The sequence below is a fragment of the Labrus mixtus genome, chromosome 15 (assembly GCF_963584025.1).
Source record: "Labrus mixtus chromosome 15, fLabMix1.1, whole genome shotgun sequence".
Lineage (NCBI taxonomy): Eukaryota > Metazoa > Chordata > Actinopteri > Labriformes > Labridae > Labrus > Labrus mixtus.
Window position 1 is genome coordinate 7,338,505 of NC_083626.1, and position 17,085 is coordinate 7,355,589.

Sequence of the window (17,085 nt, forward strand, 5' to 3'; positions counted from 1 at the left end):
AAACTCCTTTAAAAAACCTCTGCAGGGTCATCCCAGCAGCAAACTACATCCTTCCTATTTACATTAGCACACAAGCTCTATATCACAGGCTGTTTGTTGACATAACTTGTAGTAATCAGTGCCCTACAAGCACCAGTCATGAATGACAATGTGTACATTATCTATGTTTAAATGACAAATTGATTACAAACGTACAAACATGTGTAAATACTGTGTGAAGTGTTTGCTTTTGGCATTGATTTACACACACACACACACTCTCTCTCTCTGTCAGTCCGCCTGTGTCTTTCCCTTCACTTCTCACCGTCCTCACTGGCCCTCAGACAAACACATTCCTCCCTCCTCTACCATCTGTTGGAAGGAGTCTCACCTGTCCTCTTTTACCTCTCCCTCTCGTCGCCCTTCTTCAGGGTCCTGACCTCACAGCCTGTCTGCAGTCCTCACCTCTCCTCAAGTCTCTCTTTCTCTTTGTTTTTAATCCTTACTCAGCACATCTGCTTCACTTCACCTGGTCCTCTTAAACTTGTTATTTTTCTGTCCTTGTCTGCTTTGACTCTCTGTCTCTCTGTGCGTCATGCACAATCTGCTACGCAACATATAAAGCACAACACCAGATCTACATTTCCTCCAGTGCTCCTCTTTAGGAGTCAGACTTTAATTGACTCCAAATCCAAACTGTCTTCATCCATTTAATCATATATATCGAATGTCAATAATGGGACCAGCACTATAAGCTATCAGGATCAAATTAACCCTGTCACCACAATTTACTTGTCATTGGAATTAACAGCCGTGTAAATCAATACAAAAACTTTTTTTAGTTTTTTAGACATATGTTTATTTAGTATTAAGTGTCATCAAATACTTTAAAGACCTGGTTAGTGTGACATAGTTATTCCTCTTTAACTGCGCCAGGGCCTCATATTGTATGTCATGCATACATAGATAAATTGTATAAATTTAAAGTTGAAATCCTAAAATTGGTCACTGCTGTTGTGAATAGATAATCAGCAGAAGACGTTTCTGCTCTAAATGATGGACCCTTAGATTAAGTCACTTGTTCTAATCATTTCAGTGACGATTTATCTAAGTTTTTATGTAGCTGCTTGTGGTTTATGGTGGTGTGACAGTTTCCGGAGCAGCACTCCCTCCATTATGTGGCCACAGCCTCCGTGACTCAGAGGAAGCGCCTCGCGTTCAGGCTCTGTTTAGGTTGGCGTAAAGCCAGCGTGGATTTGGCGTGTGTGTAATCTGTTTGTGAAGGCTTCTCTTCACCTGAGGGTGCCAGATTCTCTTCAAATCTCTGAACAGTTGGGTGTCTTTCAGTCTCAGCGTTGCCTTTACAGTCCCCGTTTTACAGTGAAACAACAGATTCAAACATCTGTAGGATTAGGATTCTCAGTTTGATGTCTGTGAACGTGTTTATGTTTTGGAACCAGTGTAAGAAAAAAAAAATCATAAGGGACACAAATAGATCAATACGTTTTTGATATTTTCCAGCACAGTAGAATATGAAGCCATCATGGCTTTAGTCTGAATTCTTTCATCACATCAAAACTTTGGCACAAACTAAGTTGTCAGTGCAAGTTGTCGACTTATTAAGGTTACAGTGGATATCATGACGATTCAGGCACACTTGGGTATTTTCATCTGTTGCCATGGGCGTGTCCAGATGGGCATGGGCCCCCCTTAAAAGCTGATTGGCCACCCCAAAATCCCAATCTATGATTGGCTATTAATTATTTCATATTCTACCTTAAAGAGAAGATGAAGAAAATCAGAGGCAATAATCAGTGGTGCATAAAAATAAAGCAAAAAGAACCAAATGGACAAATCTTTAATTCAAAAAAAGCTTTTTTGTTTTAAAGTGCTCCAACTAGAGAAGCATCCTCACCTGTCTGAGGAGCCTCATGTGTTTGAGTGAGGCTCAGCCCAACAGTGTGATATCTAAACCCACACAGACACACACACGGCAGACGGTTTCTTGTGTCCTCTGGAGAATCCTTCCTGGCCCTGGACAAATCACATCTGGCCACGACGCAGATGTCATTTGGCTCCAGATGTTCCTGTTAGCATCATTAGCTAATGAGCTAATTAACCATTGGCTTGTTTGTGTGAAGATGTCCACACATTTTCTTTTTCTTTTGATTCTGCTCAAAAAACAGTAATGTATGTCCACATGTCTTTGAAGGTACAGACGACCTGCAAACATGTCACCATTTTTCATATTAAAAGGTAGAATATTTCAGTCTGTTTGCCACAACAATGAGCACAAACACAACTTTAAGGCTATTGTTAAAATGGTCAAAGACGGTGCTGAGTGCCTGTTTATGCCCTCACATTAGCACCACTTAACTTTGAACAAAAAGCGTGCGATGTGGTCCAGTGCTATTTGTGCCAAAATAATTTTCTTGCTGCGGCTTTCTGACTTAAAAGCTCTGCTTGTGTTTTTTTCCTTCCTCAGTCTTGGAGAAGAGCGAGTTCAAAGACGAGTCCCAGTTCTTCCGTTTCTATGCGGACGAGGAAATCGAGGGAACCAGCACCAAGAGCAAGCAGCTCCAGCGCAACGACTTCAAACTCATTGAAAACATCTTGGCCAAGTCTTTGGTGGTGAGGCTGGCTCGCAAACAAAACACATAAACGCACGCATTTATACATTCTCTCACGCGTTAACATGGTCACACAGATACTTTTTGTCACAGTGCCAGACTCACAATCGTAGTTTCAGGAGAGAAAAAAAAAAGGATAATTAGGAAAACATTGAAGGCTTTCCCTGAGGCAAGTGCTCTGAATATGCCACAAAGATCTTTTAATTAACTTCATGGTGATACTAGCATCTCTTCTTCTCGAGGGTCTTACCCAAAGAAAGAAATCACTTTTCATGGTGACTATAAATGGATGAATGTGGATGAATGAAAAGGCTGAAAAAAGCTCAGATTTATCTGCATTAATCTGGGGATGTATCGCTCTTCCATTCAAGTAGATGCATTCAGAGTACTGTGTGTGTGTGATAAATAGTTGTTATATAACATGACTATACATACTGGTATCGCCTATTTCCTTCCCTCCACTTTGATTCGACTGATGTGCGGCCCTTTTTCCAACTAAATATAATCACGATCACGATACTGGCAGGGGAAAAAAATCTGTTCCTCTCATGGGAGCTAAAGATGCTTTGATGACTGTAAACACCTTTTGAATTAGCTCTGATCAGTGTGAATCTTAATGAGTGTTGTCTCATGGAAATCTAATCGACTGTACCGCCTGGGATGACTCCCTGAGGCGAGATATTAAACAATGAGTGGTGGCAGTTTATTGTCAGAAACACTACACACTCATACGCATCTGAACAGAGAGATGGGAACGTCTAATTTTAGTGCACAGACTGAAGGAAGGAAAGTAGGTTGTAGTAAGAGGTAGAAATGATTGCTGTTGAAGTGGACCAGCAGTATTATGCTGATCCCCGTTGTAAAACTCACATTTAGTGCTTTTTCTTCTTGATTAGCGGAACTAATCATTCCTCGTGGCTATTACTGAAGTAAAGTGCAGGAACTCTTTATTTACCGCAGCCATCTCCTCTAAACTAACAGCGGAGATCTGCATCTTATCAGAGTGGTGCAGGAGGAAGAAGAAGCCCCAGAAGCTTACCTAATGGAAGCAGGCTTAAGTGTTTGGTGATGACAGCTTCTAATGAAGCACCGCCCTCACTGGGGAATAGAAAATGAGAGGCAAAAAACACATCATTAGGAGACACCTGACACACGATGAAAATCATAAACTGCTGCCCGATTGAAACTATAATAACGTGTGGACAATTTGTGTGTATGACCACCCAGAGAGGGTGCTATAAATGACTTTAACATGACACTTGAATGAGTCCTAAATGACCTTTTGAGGGAAAAATATGCAGTTGTCTTCAGATCTCCAATTACAAGATATTTATGTGCACAATAGCAACAAAGCTTGTTAAGATAGATAAAACATAGAAAAAATATGTTGCTACTTTCTCACTCCTGATGTTAACCAGGGGAACACCGTTAAAATATAAATGTGGGAGTAATTAGATGATTTTCTCTGTTAGATTCACCCCGAGGAAGAAGACTACGGCTTCGAGATCGAGGAGAAAAACAAGGCCATCGTGGTGAAGTCTGTCACCAGGGGCTCACATGCTGAGGTAATGGTAACACACACACACACACACACACACACACACACACACACACACACACACACACACACACACACACACACACACACACACACACACACACACACACACACACACACACACACACACACACACACACACACACACACACACTGCATCTCCTTCCTGCCTCGGGGCATTAGTTCCAGTAGGTAATGGCTGTCTACTGTTTAGACGGCTGCTGTCAGTCTGCTTTTTTTCCCCTTTGGTAGAGCTGCACTCTGATTGGCTGCAGAGCCATTAGACATGTTTGCTCACATCATGCCACAGAAACATGCAGAGACACACACATTAACACACACACCTTTTTTACCCATGCACAGCTAATTAAGAAGCCATTTAAGTTTGGACCGAAAAAAACAAGAATGACGTTTGAATTTCTTTACGCTGAAGAATGTTGTTGTATTACTCTCCTGTTCGAGAACAGCCTGTTAAAGGGCCTTTGCCACATTTTGACAATGAAACGGATCTTATCATGTGTCCCCCTGCACATCATTTTTTCAGTCGGATAGCCCGCGATATTTGATCCTTGTTTAAAATTAAGAAATAATGAAAGAGCAATAAAAGAGGATTGTTCTGTCAGGATTCTTTCAAAACAAAATTTGAGGTATAATTTCCCAAAAACAATTCCATTGTCTTTTGTCTGGTTTAGATTTCTTTCCAGCCTTCTGCAGAGTTTCTTTTCAAGCTTCCCTGCAATCACTTTTAATCTCCCCAAAATGCTTTTGCTGCTGCTAGGATTATCAAATAGATTTGAGACAACAAGATCATATAAATCTGATTTGGGACGCCTGGCATTGGCTTACGATTTGCTTTCTCATAGATTTAATGGTTCAATTGTTGACCTTCCAGGCTTACCACGACCCGGCCCCTGAATCTATTTCTCCTTCTTAAATCAGCTGATCGTGTTTTTCTGGTCGTTCCCAGAGCTGACTGGTGACTGTAGGCTGTCGGGCTTTTGGCTGGGACGACTAACCTGATTAACAAAGTTTGTTTAGTTTCTAGATGCTTTTAAATCTCGTCTTGTCTTCTATCCCTCTGTGAATTTCATCTCAGTGTCCTTATTGTTTCCTCTGGTTCTTATTGCTTTCTGTTATTTAACTCATTGCAGCTTTTTCGCACATTTATCTTCTCCTCAGTCTGTCTTTGGATAATCTTTCTTTTTTTCCTCTCAACCCTCTGCTCCCACTTGCTCTTTTTTCTCCTCTCTCTCTCTCTCTCTGTCTGTTATTCATACCCCTCGTCCCCCATGCCCCACAATAACAGGATTGCTAGTTGTGACACAGCCCGTGTGCCAGCACAGTGAATGAGGCTCAGCTGATTCCCATGGGGCTCTGAAAAGGGCTGAGAGACACACACACACAAACACACACACACACACACACACACACACACACACACACACACACACACACACACACACACACACAGAGCTCTTTCACTATATGATACTATTATAGAGAAAGTCACATGCAGACACACACACACACACACACACACACACACATATACATCCTTCCACATTCAGATGGTGGTAGCTCCTCCCAGTTGTCCCTACATCCATCCTGGGCTGTTATCCAGAGTCGGGCCTCCGCTCAGCCAAGGCAACCCCACCGGATCTGTACCCAGGACACTGGTCTCACACAGCGAACACACAGAGGCCGCATTATTCTCACAACGTGACTGAAGATGTGCAAGATGACTGCATTTAGTGATGTGCAGCAGGCTGCACGGCTGTGTGTCTGTTAGTTTAGAGGGGACCACAGGAGCTGATATCTAATTGTTACCATTACCTGGTAATTCAATTGTTGTATACAATTGAGACTGTATTTTAAGACGCTTACATGTTGACATCTTCCTCGTCATACATGAAGAACCTGATCTGATTCGAATTCTGAATTGTATCTAGACTACCTTTTTATATCCCCTAGGAGATATAAAGGCTTGACTTGCTACATTTTGAAAAGGAAAGAAACAAGTGACACAGGTTTGGTCTTTTTTTTTTTACTTTAAAAATACAAAAATGTACCATCCCACTGCTGTCCACTTACATCTGAAGGACAAAGGTCACTCCTTTGAGGATGACAAAGTGAACATCCTGTCCAGGGAAGACCGTTGGTTTGAAAGGGGTGTTAAAGAAGCCATCTTTGTTAAATTGGAAAAATCATCCCTTAACCGAGGTCTCGGTCTGACTGAGACACCGTCTTTTAGCAACCTTCAGTGCTGTTTTGAATTCTCTGCCCCAGTCCCATCTTGGAACATGTGACTACAGCGACCCACAGGCAACTGTAGGTGTTAACGACTCTAGGCCAAAACTAGGCCAACGAGACTCAGCTAACGACTCTGAAGTGAGTCATCCTTGATCGTTAGCATCCTAATGTTCAACAGAGAGCTTAAATTTGTAGCTCCGTCCATCGGTTTGTTTAGAACTAAAGAAGCCTTTCAGAGGAGAGGTGAAATATCTTCAAGATCTTATATGTGTAGGTTCTCAGTCATCCAGGTCAGCTGGATCCAAAGGCAACTGGACTGGTTGAAAATCTTGAAGACACCTCTTAGTCTTCAAGATTTTCAAGTCCAATTGCCTCAGCTTTATCCACGCACAGTGGTGCTCATTTGTTTCTCTCCTGATCAGCACTGAGTATGCATCTCTTGAATTCATAGGTTTTCCACATATTACCAAAAAGACAAGACTAATAGAAAATATAAAGCAACCAGACCCAGACCTAAATTATTATATTTAAACATGGATCTAAACTTGCACAAGTCCCACGCTTAAGAAGAGCTTCTTGCATGCTCAGTGTTTGATTTTGTATTTACAAGTAAAAGAGATCAGAAAGATCTTATAACACACAGCATAGGTAGCTTGCAGAAACATGTGGTGACAGTGGTGAGCAATGACATTGTAAATAACCTTTTGATCAGGAAACACTTGCATATCCAAAATGCAGCAGGCAGGAAACTCAGGTGTGAATTTTGTGCTGCTCAATCATATCTAGTTGTGGATCTCGATTTGCACTCCCTCCATTTAAAAAGCCTTTTTTTCATATGATGGAAAAAACCTGACTGAACAAGCTGTGAAAACACAGAGCAGCCTTTCCTGATTCTCTCTGCTGTGTTTTGGTTTGTTTGGTGCCATACTCCTTGGAGGCACAGGGAATGCTGGATTGTGGGTAATAAACACTTAAACCTCTATCCGGGCCAAATGCTACAAACAGTTTGGTCTCACTGTGGCACCAGGGAGAAAAATTCATGAATTGAGTTGTGGTCCCTGTTTTAGAGGGAGCTGAAACAAGCTGCAAAAAGCTATTAAAAAAAAAAAAACACAACACAAAAAAAAACCAACAGTCTGTCTCCTCTCTGTCCGTCTGTCCTTCCAGATGGCAGGCCTGCAGGTGGGCAGGAAGATCTACACCATCAACGAGGACCTGCTGTTCCTCAGGCCCTTCTCTGAGGTGGAAACCATGATCAGCCAAGCCTTCTGCATACGGCGCTCCCTGCGGCTGCTGGTCGCTACAAAGGCCAAGGAGTGAGGAAATACACACAAGCACACGCACATGCCTTAGACTGTTTATGGGAGGTGGACGTAGTCTCTGGTTTTTAAAGTCGAGCCAATGTGGAAGCGCCTTAAGCCTGCATGTTTCCTATTGGCCAGCAAGCAGCTTCTCCACACGATGCAAAAGAAGTCTGATTGTATTTAACTACAAGAGGAAATAACTCCAGCACTTATATTTCTGTAAACATTTGTCTATTGAGTTTATGATCTCAAAGGCTAGTTTTAAGACTTCTTCAATACATCCTGATTTAAAAAATATTGTCCAATTTAGAGGAAAAAAGACTCTAAAGCGTGGTGTTTCTTAAGGGTTAGCCGCCATGATTAACAAGTTGCTACCATGGTGATCTGTCAATCAGGGTCGAGGTTTAGCAATGAGTCTGAAACCCAATTGTTGACATCTCAGGGGCCACACCTCCTTCTTTTATGTAGTCGATATTGTATACACACCCAATCACATGTGTGAAGCACTCTGGTCTGACTGATATTTTCTCGCCCAGGATTGTGAAGATCCCTGACAACCCAGACAGCCTCTCCTTCAGACTGTGTGGCTCCGCCCCTCCTCATGTCCACGCTGTCAGGAAAGGTGAGTGACAGTTACAACAAAGGACTCAGCACACAGTCTTGTTCTGTGAGGTAAAAGGAAACCATCGGTTTGAACACCTAATGGGAAAGTAACCTTTTTAGCGGTTTAACGATACACAGCTCTCAGGGAGACATAATTGAATGAACATTTCTTGAAATCAGTTACACACAGGAAATGTGTGAACTGATGTGTAATAGTTTGACCTTGTTATTGTGGAATCGGTGCCAGTAAGTCCTCTCAAAGCGTTTACAGTGTCAGAAAGACAAATAATTCTGGGTGAATTTAAGGCAAAGATGAGGTAACTCTAGCCTCTAACCACCTGTTACTTTCTGCTTTTAGTGAGCCTCTATTAGGTTTTTATGACCACCTGTCAGCCAGACAGCCCGCGGTCAGGGTTCAAACCCTTAATAGACCTAACTCTGCTTTTAAAACACACACACACACACATATGCACACACACTGCTCTGTGATCAGTGTGCATTTAAGACACCCACATTTTTTTTTGACCTTCTCTTTCCTTCTGCTCTGTCCTCACAACCTCCAAACCAGATGTTTGCACCGCCTAGTGCGACTCAAAATAGAAAAATGAGCGAGTTATGTCATTGAAGGATAAAGCCCAAAGTGTAAAGCAGACAGGAGCAGGAGAGGACATCGAAAAAATACAAAACAAGGAAGGGAAGAGCTGTGGGATGGTGCAACAGAAGAATGTGATCTCAGGGTTTCACTTCTCTGCTCCGTCTCAGTTCTCCACATTTCTCTCCCCTCCCTCTTCCTCTCCATAACCCTTCTCTTTTTCTCTCTCCCGCTGTCTTGACCAGTGGAATTTTTTTTTTCTCCATCTGATTTCAGAGTCTCTCGTTGTTATTTTCTGTTCGTAAATCAGCTCCCCTGTTCGTCATCCATGCATGGGTCAAGTAGCCCTAGTGTTAGGTAATTGCTGGCACCCTTGGGTGGAAGTGATGCCAGTGCCGGTATTTTTAGGTCAGGAGAGGAAGATGATGGAGGTGTTGATTGGACTTCCAGGCTGTAAAGCCATTAGTCGCTTGGGACATCGTGTTACGCCACTGAAGCAAGGAATTCTCTGTTTTCCTGGAGGAACAAAAGGGGCGAGGTTGAGCAGATACAGGAATTGAGTCCAAAACATTTCCGTTGAAAATGATCTCATGTGATTTAATTTTTAGCGAAGATTACTCCCTCAAAATGTGAGACACGTGTACAGCACTCAGACTTCATGTTTTCATAATAGTCCAACGTGTTGTAGAAAGTTCTCCTGTAATCCTACCACCCTGTGACCTCTGACCCTGTGTTGACACACTGCAGGCTGGGAGGCGGCGGGGGCGGGTCTCCAGCCAGGCCAGGTCATCCTGAAGGTCAACGGCAACAACGTCAACCGCAGTGACTACCAGGAGGTCCTGGAGCATTTCAGTGCCCAGCACACACACCAGGAGCTTCCCCAAGTGGTGAGAGGATGCATGGAAACACACACACACACACACACACACACACACACACACACACACACACACACACACACACACACACACACACACACACACACGCAGGGCAGATTTCAGTGGAAGTGCAGCGTTTATAAGAGGAAGTGTAGTGCTGACTGGAGGAGTTTCTTTTCCTTAACAATCTTAAGTTATCTCTAGTTCCTCTCTTCTTTTTCTTCAGTTTTACATTGACATTCATCACTAATGACGGCAGCAATTCAGTTTATTTTGCAAATAAAAAAACTTGAACGTACTCCGCCTCTGACGTACATGATGCAGCCTGCTGCTCCAGAGGTTTTCTTTTTTTCCATAAACTAAAATTCTTTGGAAAAAACGAAAGGCTCTCACTTTAAATATGGCTGAGAAAAAGTACCCAAATGATAAATAAATAAGAAGCGGGCTAATGAGTTGCAACAACAACCAAAAAATCAATTAAACTATCGCACTCTCATTCTAGTAAAGTTTCTTTAAATTTGTATAAATGTTATTGAAATACAACTTTGCCCACATTTTTAATAATCTTCACTTGGGTTAACGATCTAGGTTTAGTGCACATCATCGCACTTTGTACATGGCGTCCACAGAGTTATTACAGTCTTTGTATGTGTTGCTATGGCTACCAAAGTACTCCCACTATATCTCTAAGCCATGCAAGTTAGCCTGATTAGCATCAGTTGTTTTTTGAGGTTCATTTATCAGATCATTTAACAATATGAGACAGCTCACTAAATTCCCATTTGATGAGCGACAGAATCTCAATGACCCAGACATTCCTGGCTTGACACGCTAGTAAAACAGCATTAGCTAGGTTAAGGAGAATTAGCAAATACGTATCTGAAAGGGGGGAAAACAAGAATCATAAAGTTCAAGGATTAATCGATTTTGCAGCACGCTTGGTCTTTTAAATATCCAAATAGCTGAAGGAGTATCATGCAACAGGTTTCTTTGCTTTATCAGCGTCTTTGGCTGCAGCAGTGGGTGGCCCAGTGATCTCTGACATAAATTACTGGCTGACACTTTGTCGCTGCAGGCCACATGTAGTGAGAGTTTGACATTTCTCAGCTCGAGATAAAATCCTGCACAAAGAGAAGACTTAGCCCTGAGCAACATGTAAACAACACAATGTTTGAAGTGAATTCTGATTAAAACTCACAAAGGCAGAGTTACATTTTTCAAATGAACTGTGTATTTTAAGCTGTGTATTTCTACATAGCCAGTTTTGAAACTGTAAGTCCCATGTCTAGTTGTTCTGTCTTCTTTGGCTCCAGGCTGTACCCCGCACGGCTGCACCTACTGTACCAAGCACAATGTTTTGTTTTTATAGCCGGGCCTCTTCTTTTTTCAAATCTCCCCTACAGAAGCTCAGCTGAGCAGTCTTATTTTGGACCTTCTCCAGTAAATGTTTGCTGGTTCATTTAACAGCAGGATATAATACCAGGATGTTATCGATGTGGCTCGCTGCACTTCAGAGTTAAGAGGCAAAGCAGTCTGGCCAGATATCTTTGTCAGGTGTCTTTAGGGGAAGTAGAAATACAAATTCTGTGTTCAAAGTGTACCTATTCCTGCAGCTTTGTTTTTAAAATGACTAAAGCTATATTTAACAGTTTCCTTTTCGAGCACTTTCCTCTTATCTCAACTTTACCTCTTATCATATTTCTCTTTCTCATATCTCACTTCCTTTTTTGCACATTACAATAATATGACTGATCAGCCTTCATCTTCTTCCCTCAGTGTCAGTGGGTGTATCGTGCGTTTGAAGACGTGGAGGAGCTACAAAAAGAACGAGGTGAAGGTGAAAAGGAGGAGAGCCCTTTCTCGCCTTATCCTGTAGAGAACGGGTCGGACCACGATGACGAGAACGGCACAAATGGAACAGGTGAAATGCAATGTTTCTCTGTCTCTGTGTTTTTTTTTGTGTGATTCACTTTAATTTGTATTGATGAAGGAGTAGCTTCTCACAGCTCATACTGATGGGACAATCAATCATTTAAAAGACATTTCTTTGATATTAGTTTGAAGTTTTATTGGTAAAAGACATAAAAATGCAGATAACAGAGTTAAATGATTAACTATGCCCCAGCCCTCTTCAACATCCTGCAGAAGATGTGTTACAAATGTCAACCTCGCTCTCTTCTTCTGCAGCTTTGTTTGAAATCTCTGCACAGGCCAACTGTGATTGGCTAACATCTGCAGATGGTCCAGTGTGTGTAGTCTATTCAAAGGGAATAAATCAAATTAAATGTAAATGCTTGTGTTCCCACCTAACTGAGTTTTTTTCTCATATTTATATTTTGTATTATCATTCAAATTCTCTGAAGAAATCACAAATTCTGCCAGGATATGTATGAACTTATGAGCACGACTGTACGTTTTTAATATATAGATTATTTTACACATCATTTTTAGTTCTCTCAGAGTTCATATTTTTGTTATTGTTGTATTTTCTACGGTTGCTGTCTCGGACCAGTATCTCATTTTGTTTCCTTTCATATATTAATATTTCTGGATTAACAAATAAACATCCTTACATTTCTTATGATTGCTTGAGAGATGTATATTCTGAAAAGTTCCATGTGTGCCCCCCCCCCCCCCCCAGACCACCGGCTGGACAGACTCTCCCTCTCTGAAGATCTGCCGCTCGTCAGCATGACGGTGGATAACGTCCATCTGGAGCACGGCGTCGTCTATGAATACGTCAGCACCGCCGGCATCAAGAGCCACGTCCTGGAGAAGATGGTGGAGCCCAAAGGCTGCTTCAGCCTCACCGCTAAGGTACTTAAAGTCAGATACTGAGCAAAGAAAAGACCACTTATTTATTTATTACCTTGATGTTGCAGATAATTTGTATAACAGCTGCTAAAATAGCTTAAATGTTCATGTCCTCTGTCTGATGTTTCATAGAAAATCCTGTCTTGGCGGTCGACCAGTTTGTTGCTCGCTGATATTTCTTCAAGTTGTACTATTATGACAGAATCTGTAAGCCACTGAAGAGTTTTTGGCCCAGCTGCTGGTTCTGGTTGTTTGTCTTGGAGCGCTGAATGTTTAAAGCCTGAGGAAAAAAACTCCCCAGCTTCTACTAAGAAGCAGATTTTAAATGTGATTGTAACAAACTAAATCAAGCCTCAAAACTTGATTGTAAGGCTGATAACATCTCTACAAATGTTTCTCGTCTCTGCAGATCCTGGAGGCGTTCTCTAGCGATGACAGGCTCTTTGTTGATAACTGCAGCCAGCTCATCTCCCAGAGCGACCGCGTGGTCACCATGCCTCAGTTTGAGTTCAGAGAAATCTGTGACACGAAGCTGAAGAGGATCCGACAGCGTATCAGCAGCTATCAACAGGTACTGAGACACACCTTTACACTCTCATCATGACACACACAGACATCAGCCTGTCAGATCTGTGGCAGTTGTTGCATGTATGATGGTCGTATACCACAGTCAAAAAATGTCTTACTAGCTCAAATTTTTCAGAAGAGCTAAACTACACAAAAGCTATTTTCACACATGTTCAAAACTCCTGTAAATGTCCTCAGATTCTTGGGATGAGCTGCACATGTGAACACAAAAAGCTGTTTATTTCTCCCCCACTTTACCTGGAAGCCCCCTAGTGACATTTCTACACGAGTGGGTGAGGGGATGTGTGAATGCAGCAGGCGAGCACGAGAGGGATGTGATCTGTGTGATCTTTGCACGCGTAATGAAACTGCTTCATTGTGTTTTCTACTTAGATTTTTGCCACTTTTTCATTTACATCCAATTACACGTGGCATTTATATACGAGCAAGCGCTGTCATCATAGCGTCTGAGTCTGTGGCTTGTCCGTCATCTTGGTGCATCCTTCTTACATCATGGTTTGGGTCCATAGACACTCCCTCCCTGACTGACAGGGATAACTTCCAGGAAGTGAAGAACAAGCAACTTTGGAAGATTTCAGGGGCAGCTGTCTGAAATGTTCAGGAGTGCATGTGTGAAAACAGCTTTAGTCATGTTCTTTATCTCTTAAAGAGGAGAGTGTTTTTCTGTTGTGGTGTCTCGTTGAACTCATTAGGACGTTTGCATTCATGCAGACGGTTCAGAAGTGCAGTGCATGTGTGAAAAGGGGGGAAATGTCTGTGTCCTGCTCTCCTTCTATAATTTCTCCTTTTTCACCTAGTTTGCAGAGGAGCTGAGGAACAAGGCGTGGCCGTCCTTCAGACAGGCAGGTGGTCATCCTCACCCTCTGGGCTGCATGGACTTTGTCCCCACCAACTGCCACGTCAACTTCATGCAGGTCTCCTACCCCAAGAGCATCACCTCTGCTGGCAGGACTTTCAGCATCCGCTTCGGACGTAAAAACTCCCTGTTCGGCCTGGATCCCGACCAAGGTAGCGAGACACACATGCACGCAACATCTTTGAAGTACTATTCAAACAATCTCTTTCACATATCCAACGCTTAAAATAAGCTTCAGTGGAGATCCATCCATCTTTATGATAATAAAGCTTAACCCACTTAACACTAGCTCAGTGATCAGTTTGACTAATTACCCTCCATGACCATTTAAATCCCGCAGCACATTGAGGGGAATGTCGTCCCCAGCCTCTCACAGCAGCCACAAGGTCTCAACAAGGATTCCCATAGTAAATTAGATGAGTTGTTTGCCATTAAGACTCCATTAGCTGCAGGCCATACTCATGTTATTGACATGAGAGGCGGATGAGTGATGTCAGCAAAGATGGTGGCTCCACCGCAGCGTAGGAATGTGTGCCGTTCACTCAGAGCTGATGCTTCAGAGGGTCAAAGAGGAGAGGGGGAGAGAGTCTGTGGTGCTAATTAATGAGAGGGCGAAACATAAGAAAAGCTTCAGATAAAGAACAGAGTACACTGTGGTCTATTTATATGGCCAGACTTATTTGTGATACGGCCTTATTATTAGAGTCTCAACTTGGCTGCTGAAATCCCTCAACTCTCAGCAAAGATGAAAATACGACACAGCTGTCTAGACTGCAGACATTTAGCCTGCATTGTTCCAAGATGCCCCGTCTTCATCTTTCTATCAGCGGCCAGCTGCAAGTCACACATCTGCCCGGCAGTTGTTGCGATGAAGAGTTCAGCTGTGGTGCCGCTCAGCGTGTTTTCTATACAAGCAGCCTGCAGCAATTATGACTTGATGTTGTTAAGCTCTGGAAGGGGAACAGGAAGAGGTGGTGATGTACAGTTCAGGCAGTCTGAAATGTCATTGTCGTTTACCTGCCTGATCTTTCTCACACCTTTTAGAAGAGAGTAACTTTTTAAAGTTTGAAACATTTAAGACTGTCTTCTTCATCCTTTAAGGAGTTGTAGCTCCTAATCCCCTTAGAAGATTCAATCAGGTCTATTTTCTTTTATCTCTCTGACCTCCAAACTGTTAAATTCTCATGAAGATGATGATTTATTTTGATCGTTGTATATATAAAGTACAAGAGCTCGTCTGTTAAATCATTACGTTTGGAGTAAACTAGAAGCATACACTCTGAGTTCATTGACGGAACTTAATCTTTGGGTTGTTTTGGGACGTCTCAGGTTATTGCAGCTTAGTTTGGCATTCAACCCAAGATAACAGTTTTGCATCCTGCTCCCGCCGTGCATATCAGTTGCAGAAGTGCCCTTTGAGAAGTTGTTTTTCATCGAGTCTAAATAGGGAACACACAAGAGCATTACCTCATACGGTTTGAAACATCTGGAGTGTATATTATAGTGTTGTGTCTCTGTTTCATTCACAACTGCAAACATATTTATATCCTCTCCTCTCCTCTCCTCTCCTCTCCTCTCCTCTCGTCCCCTCCCGTAGCACAACTGAACCCCATGTCCCACACGCAGCACTGTGTGACGAGTATGGGAGCGCCCTCCTGGAAGTGCTCGGGCCTGGAAGGAGACGAGGTGGATGGGAACGGGGAGGTGTCCATGGATGGAGGCGAGGGCTTGAACGACAGCCGGCAGAGTTTCCATGAGGAAGGCGGGCTGAGCTTCCTGCTCAAACAGGAAGACACAGACACCCAGGATAACTACATTCACTTGTACAGCCGCCTGGATGTCGCTGTGAGGGAGATGAGGCAGTATGTCGCTCAAATAGACGTGTAAGTGTTACTGTTAGGTTAGACTTTGTGCGATTAAACAGTTTGATCTTCATTTTAGAGAATGATTTTTCTCATAAATCCCCAATGAGTCGTCTGTCAAATGAAAAGAAATGATAACTCCTATCCTGTCAGAAAGTATTTTCAGGTTAAACAGCTGGCGGTGTTATCAAATATTGGCATTCCCCTGGTGTTTATATGTTAGAGGACTATTTTTGTAGCCTTCACATTGACATTTAGAAATCTCTGCATGAAAAGCAGAACGCTGCCTCCTGAGGCCGTTAGTCAGCCGCTCATTGTCTGTCTGCCCTTTGCCTTGTTTAAAGCTGAAGGTTTACAAAAGGAACATTCTTCAGGCCCAAAATATTTATGGGCCAGGCCCAGTTCAGGAACAGACAGTGAGGCCGGGATAACCTCAGGAGAAAGAGACGCTTGTTGTGCGTCTGAGTCGAGGGAGGGGAGTGACAGCATGGAGGAATAGATGAGAGTGTTTGTGTTGTGAGAGAGTGTATTATAACATAAATATAATCATTGTAGTTTTCTAAAATTATGACGTGAATTTTATTCCACATATATATTTCTCTGCAAGAAATGTTCCACAACGTTGTCCTGCACTGTAAACAGTAATATGTGTTTTAGTCTCACCTGTCATAGTGATGATTTAATAACCTTGTTTTTACTCCCTCTTATGAACCCTTCAGCCTCTTGTCGTCTATAACCGAACCCACACAACTCCAAGGTGAGGGTGGGGAGCCTCCGGTGTACGAGACCAGTCAGCCCCCCTCTCTGGCCCCCTGTGAGGACGGCTGTGACCAGGACAAAGTGGAGCAAGGCGGCATCAAGCGTGTTTGTTTCAAGGTGAACGAGGAGGACCAGGAGGACTCGGGTCACGACACGATGAGCTACAGAGACTCTTACAGGTAATGGTCCAGAATGATTAATGGAGGCTTAAGATGAGGGCTACAGTTGAGGTTAAAACTTTAGACAAGGACGCCTGGAATTGAACAATAAAGTGGCACACTGGGATTTGTTTTTTTTACTGAATTAGCTGACTGGTATAAAGAAGAGTGAATTGTTTTTTATTGAAGAAGTTAACAAGTTCAAGTCAGAGTAAACCCTGTGTGTACAGCGTCACACAATAGTAACTGCTTCA

At 42.7% G+C, this 17,085-nt stretch overlaps 1 protein-coding gene across 4 annotated transcripts in view; it reads left to right on the top strand.

Moving 5' to 3' along the window:
* The window catches only part of prex1 (phosphatidylinositol-3,4,5-trisphosphate-dependent Rac exchange factor 1), a 101,442-nt gene that overhangs the window by 64,548 nt on the left and 19,809 nt on the right, over positions 1-17,085 (top strand). For all 4 annotated transcript variants that reach the window (XM_061058274.1, XM_061058278.1, XM_061058275.1 and 1 more), the window contains exons 16-26: positions 2,465-2,610; positions 4,082-4,174; positions 7,585-7,733; positions 8,258-8,343; positions 9,664-9,803; positions 11,571-11,715; positions 12,436-12,611; positions 13,018-13,179; positions 13,994-14,204; positions 15,650-15,935; positions 16,634-16,852. In XM_061058274.1, the coding sequence (XP_060914257.1) occupies positions 2,465-2,610; positions 4,082-4,174; positions 7,585-7,733; positions 8,258-8,343; positions 9,664-9,803; positions 11,571-11,715; positions 12,436-12,611; positions 13,018-13,179; positions 13,994-14,204; positions 15,650-15,935; positions 16,634-16,852 (1,813 nt within the window). The remainder of the gene's footprint in view (positions 1-2,464; positions 2,611-4,081; positions 4,175-7,584; positions 7,734-8,257; positions 8,344-9,663; positions 9,804-11,570; positions 11,716-12,435; positions 12,612-13,017; positions 13,180-13,993; positions 14,205-15,649; positions 15,936-16,633; positions 16,853-17,085) is intronic.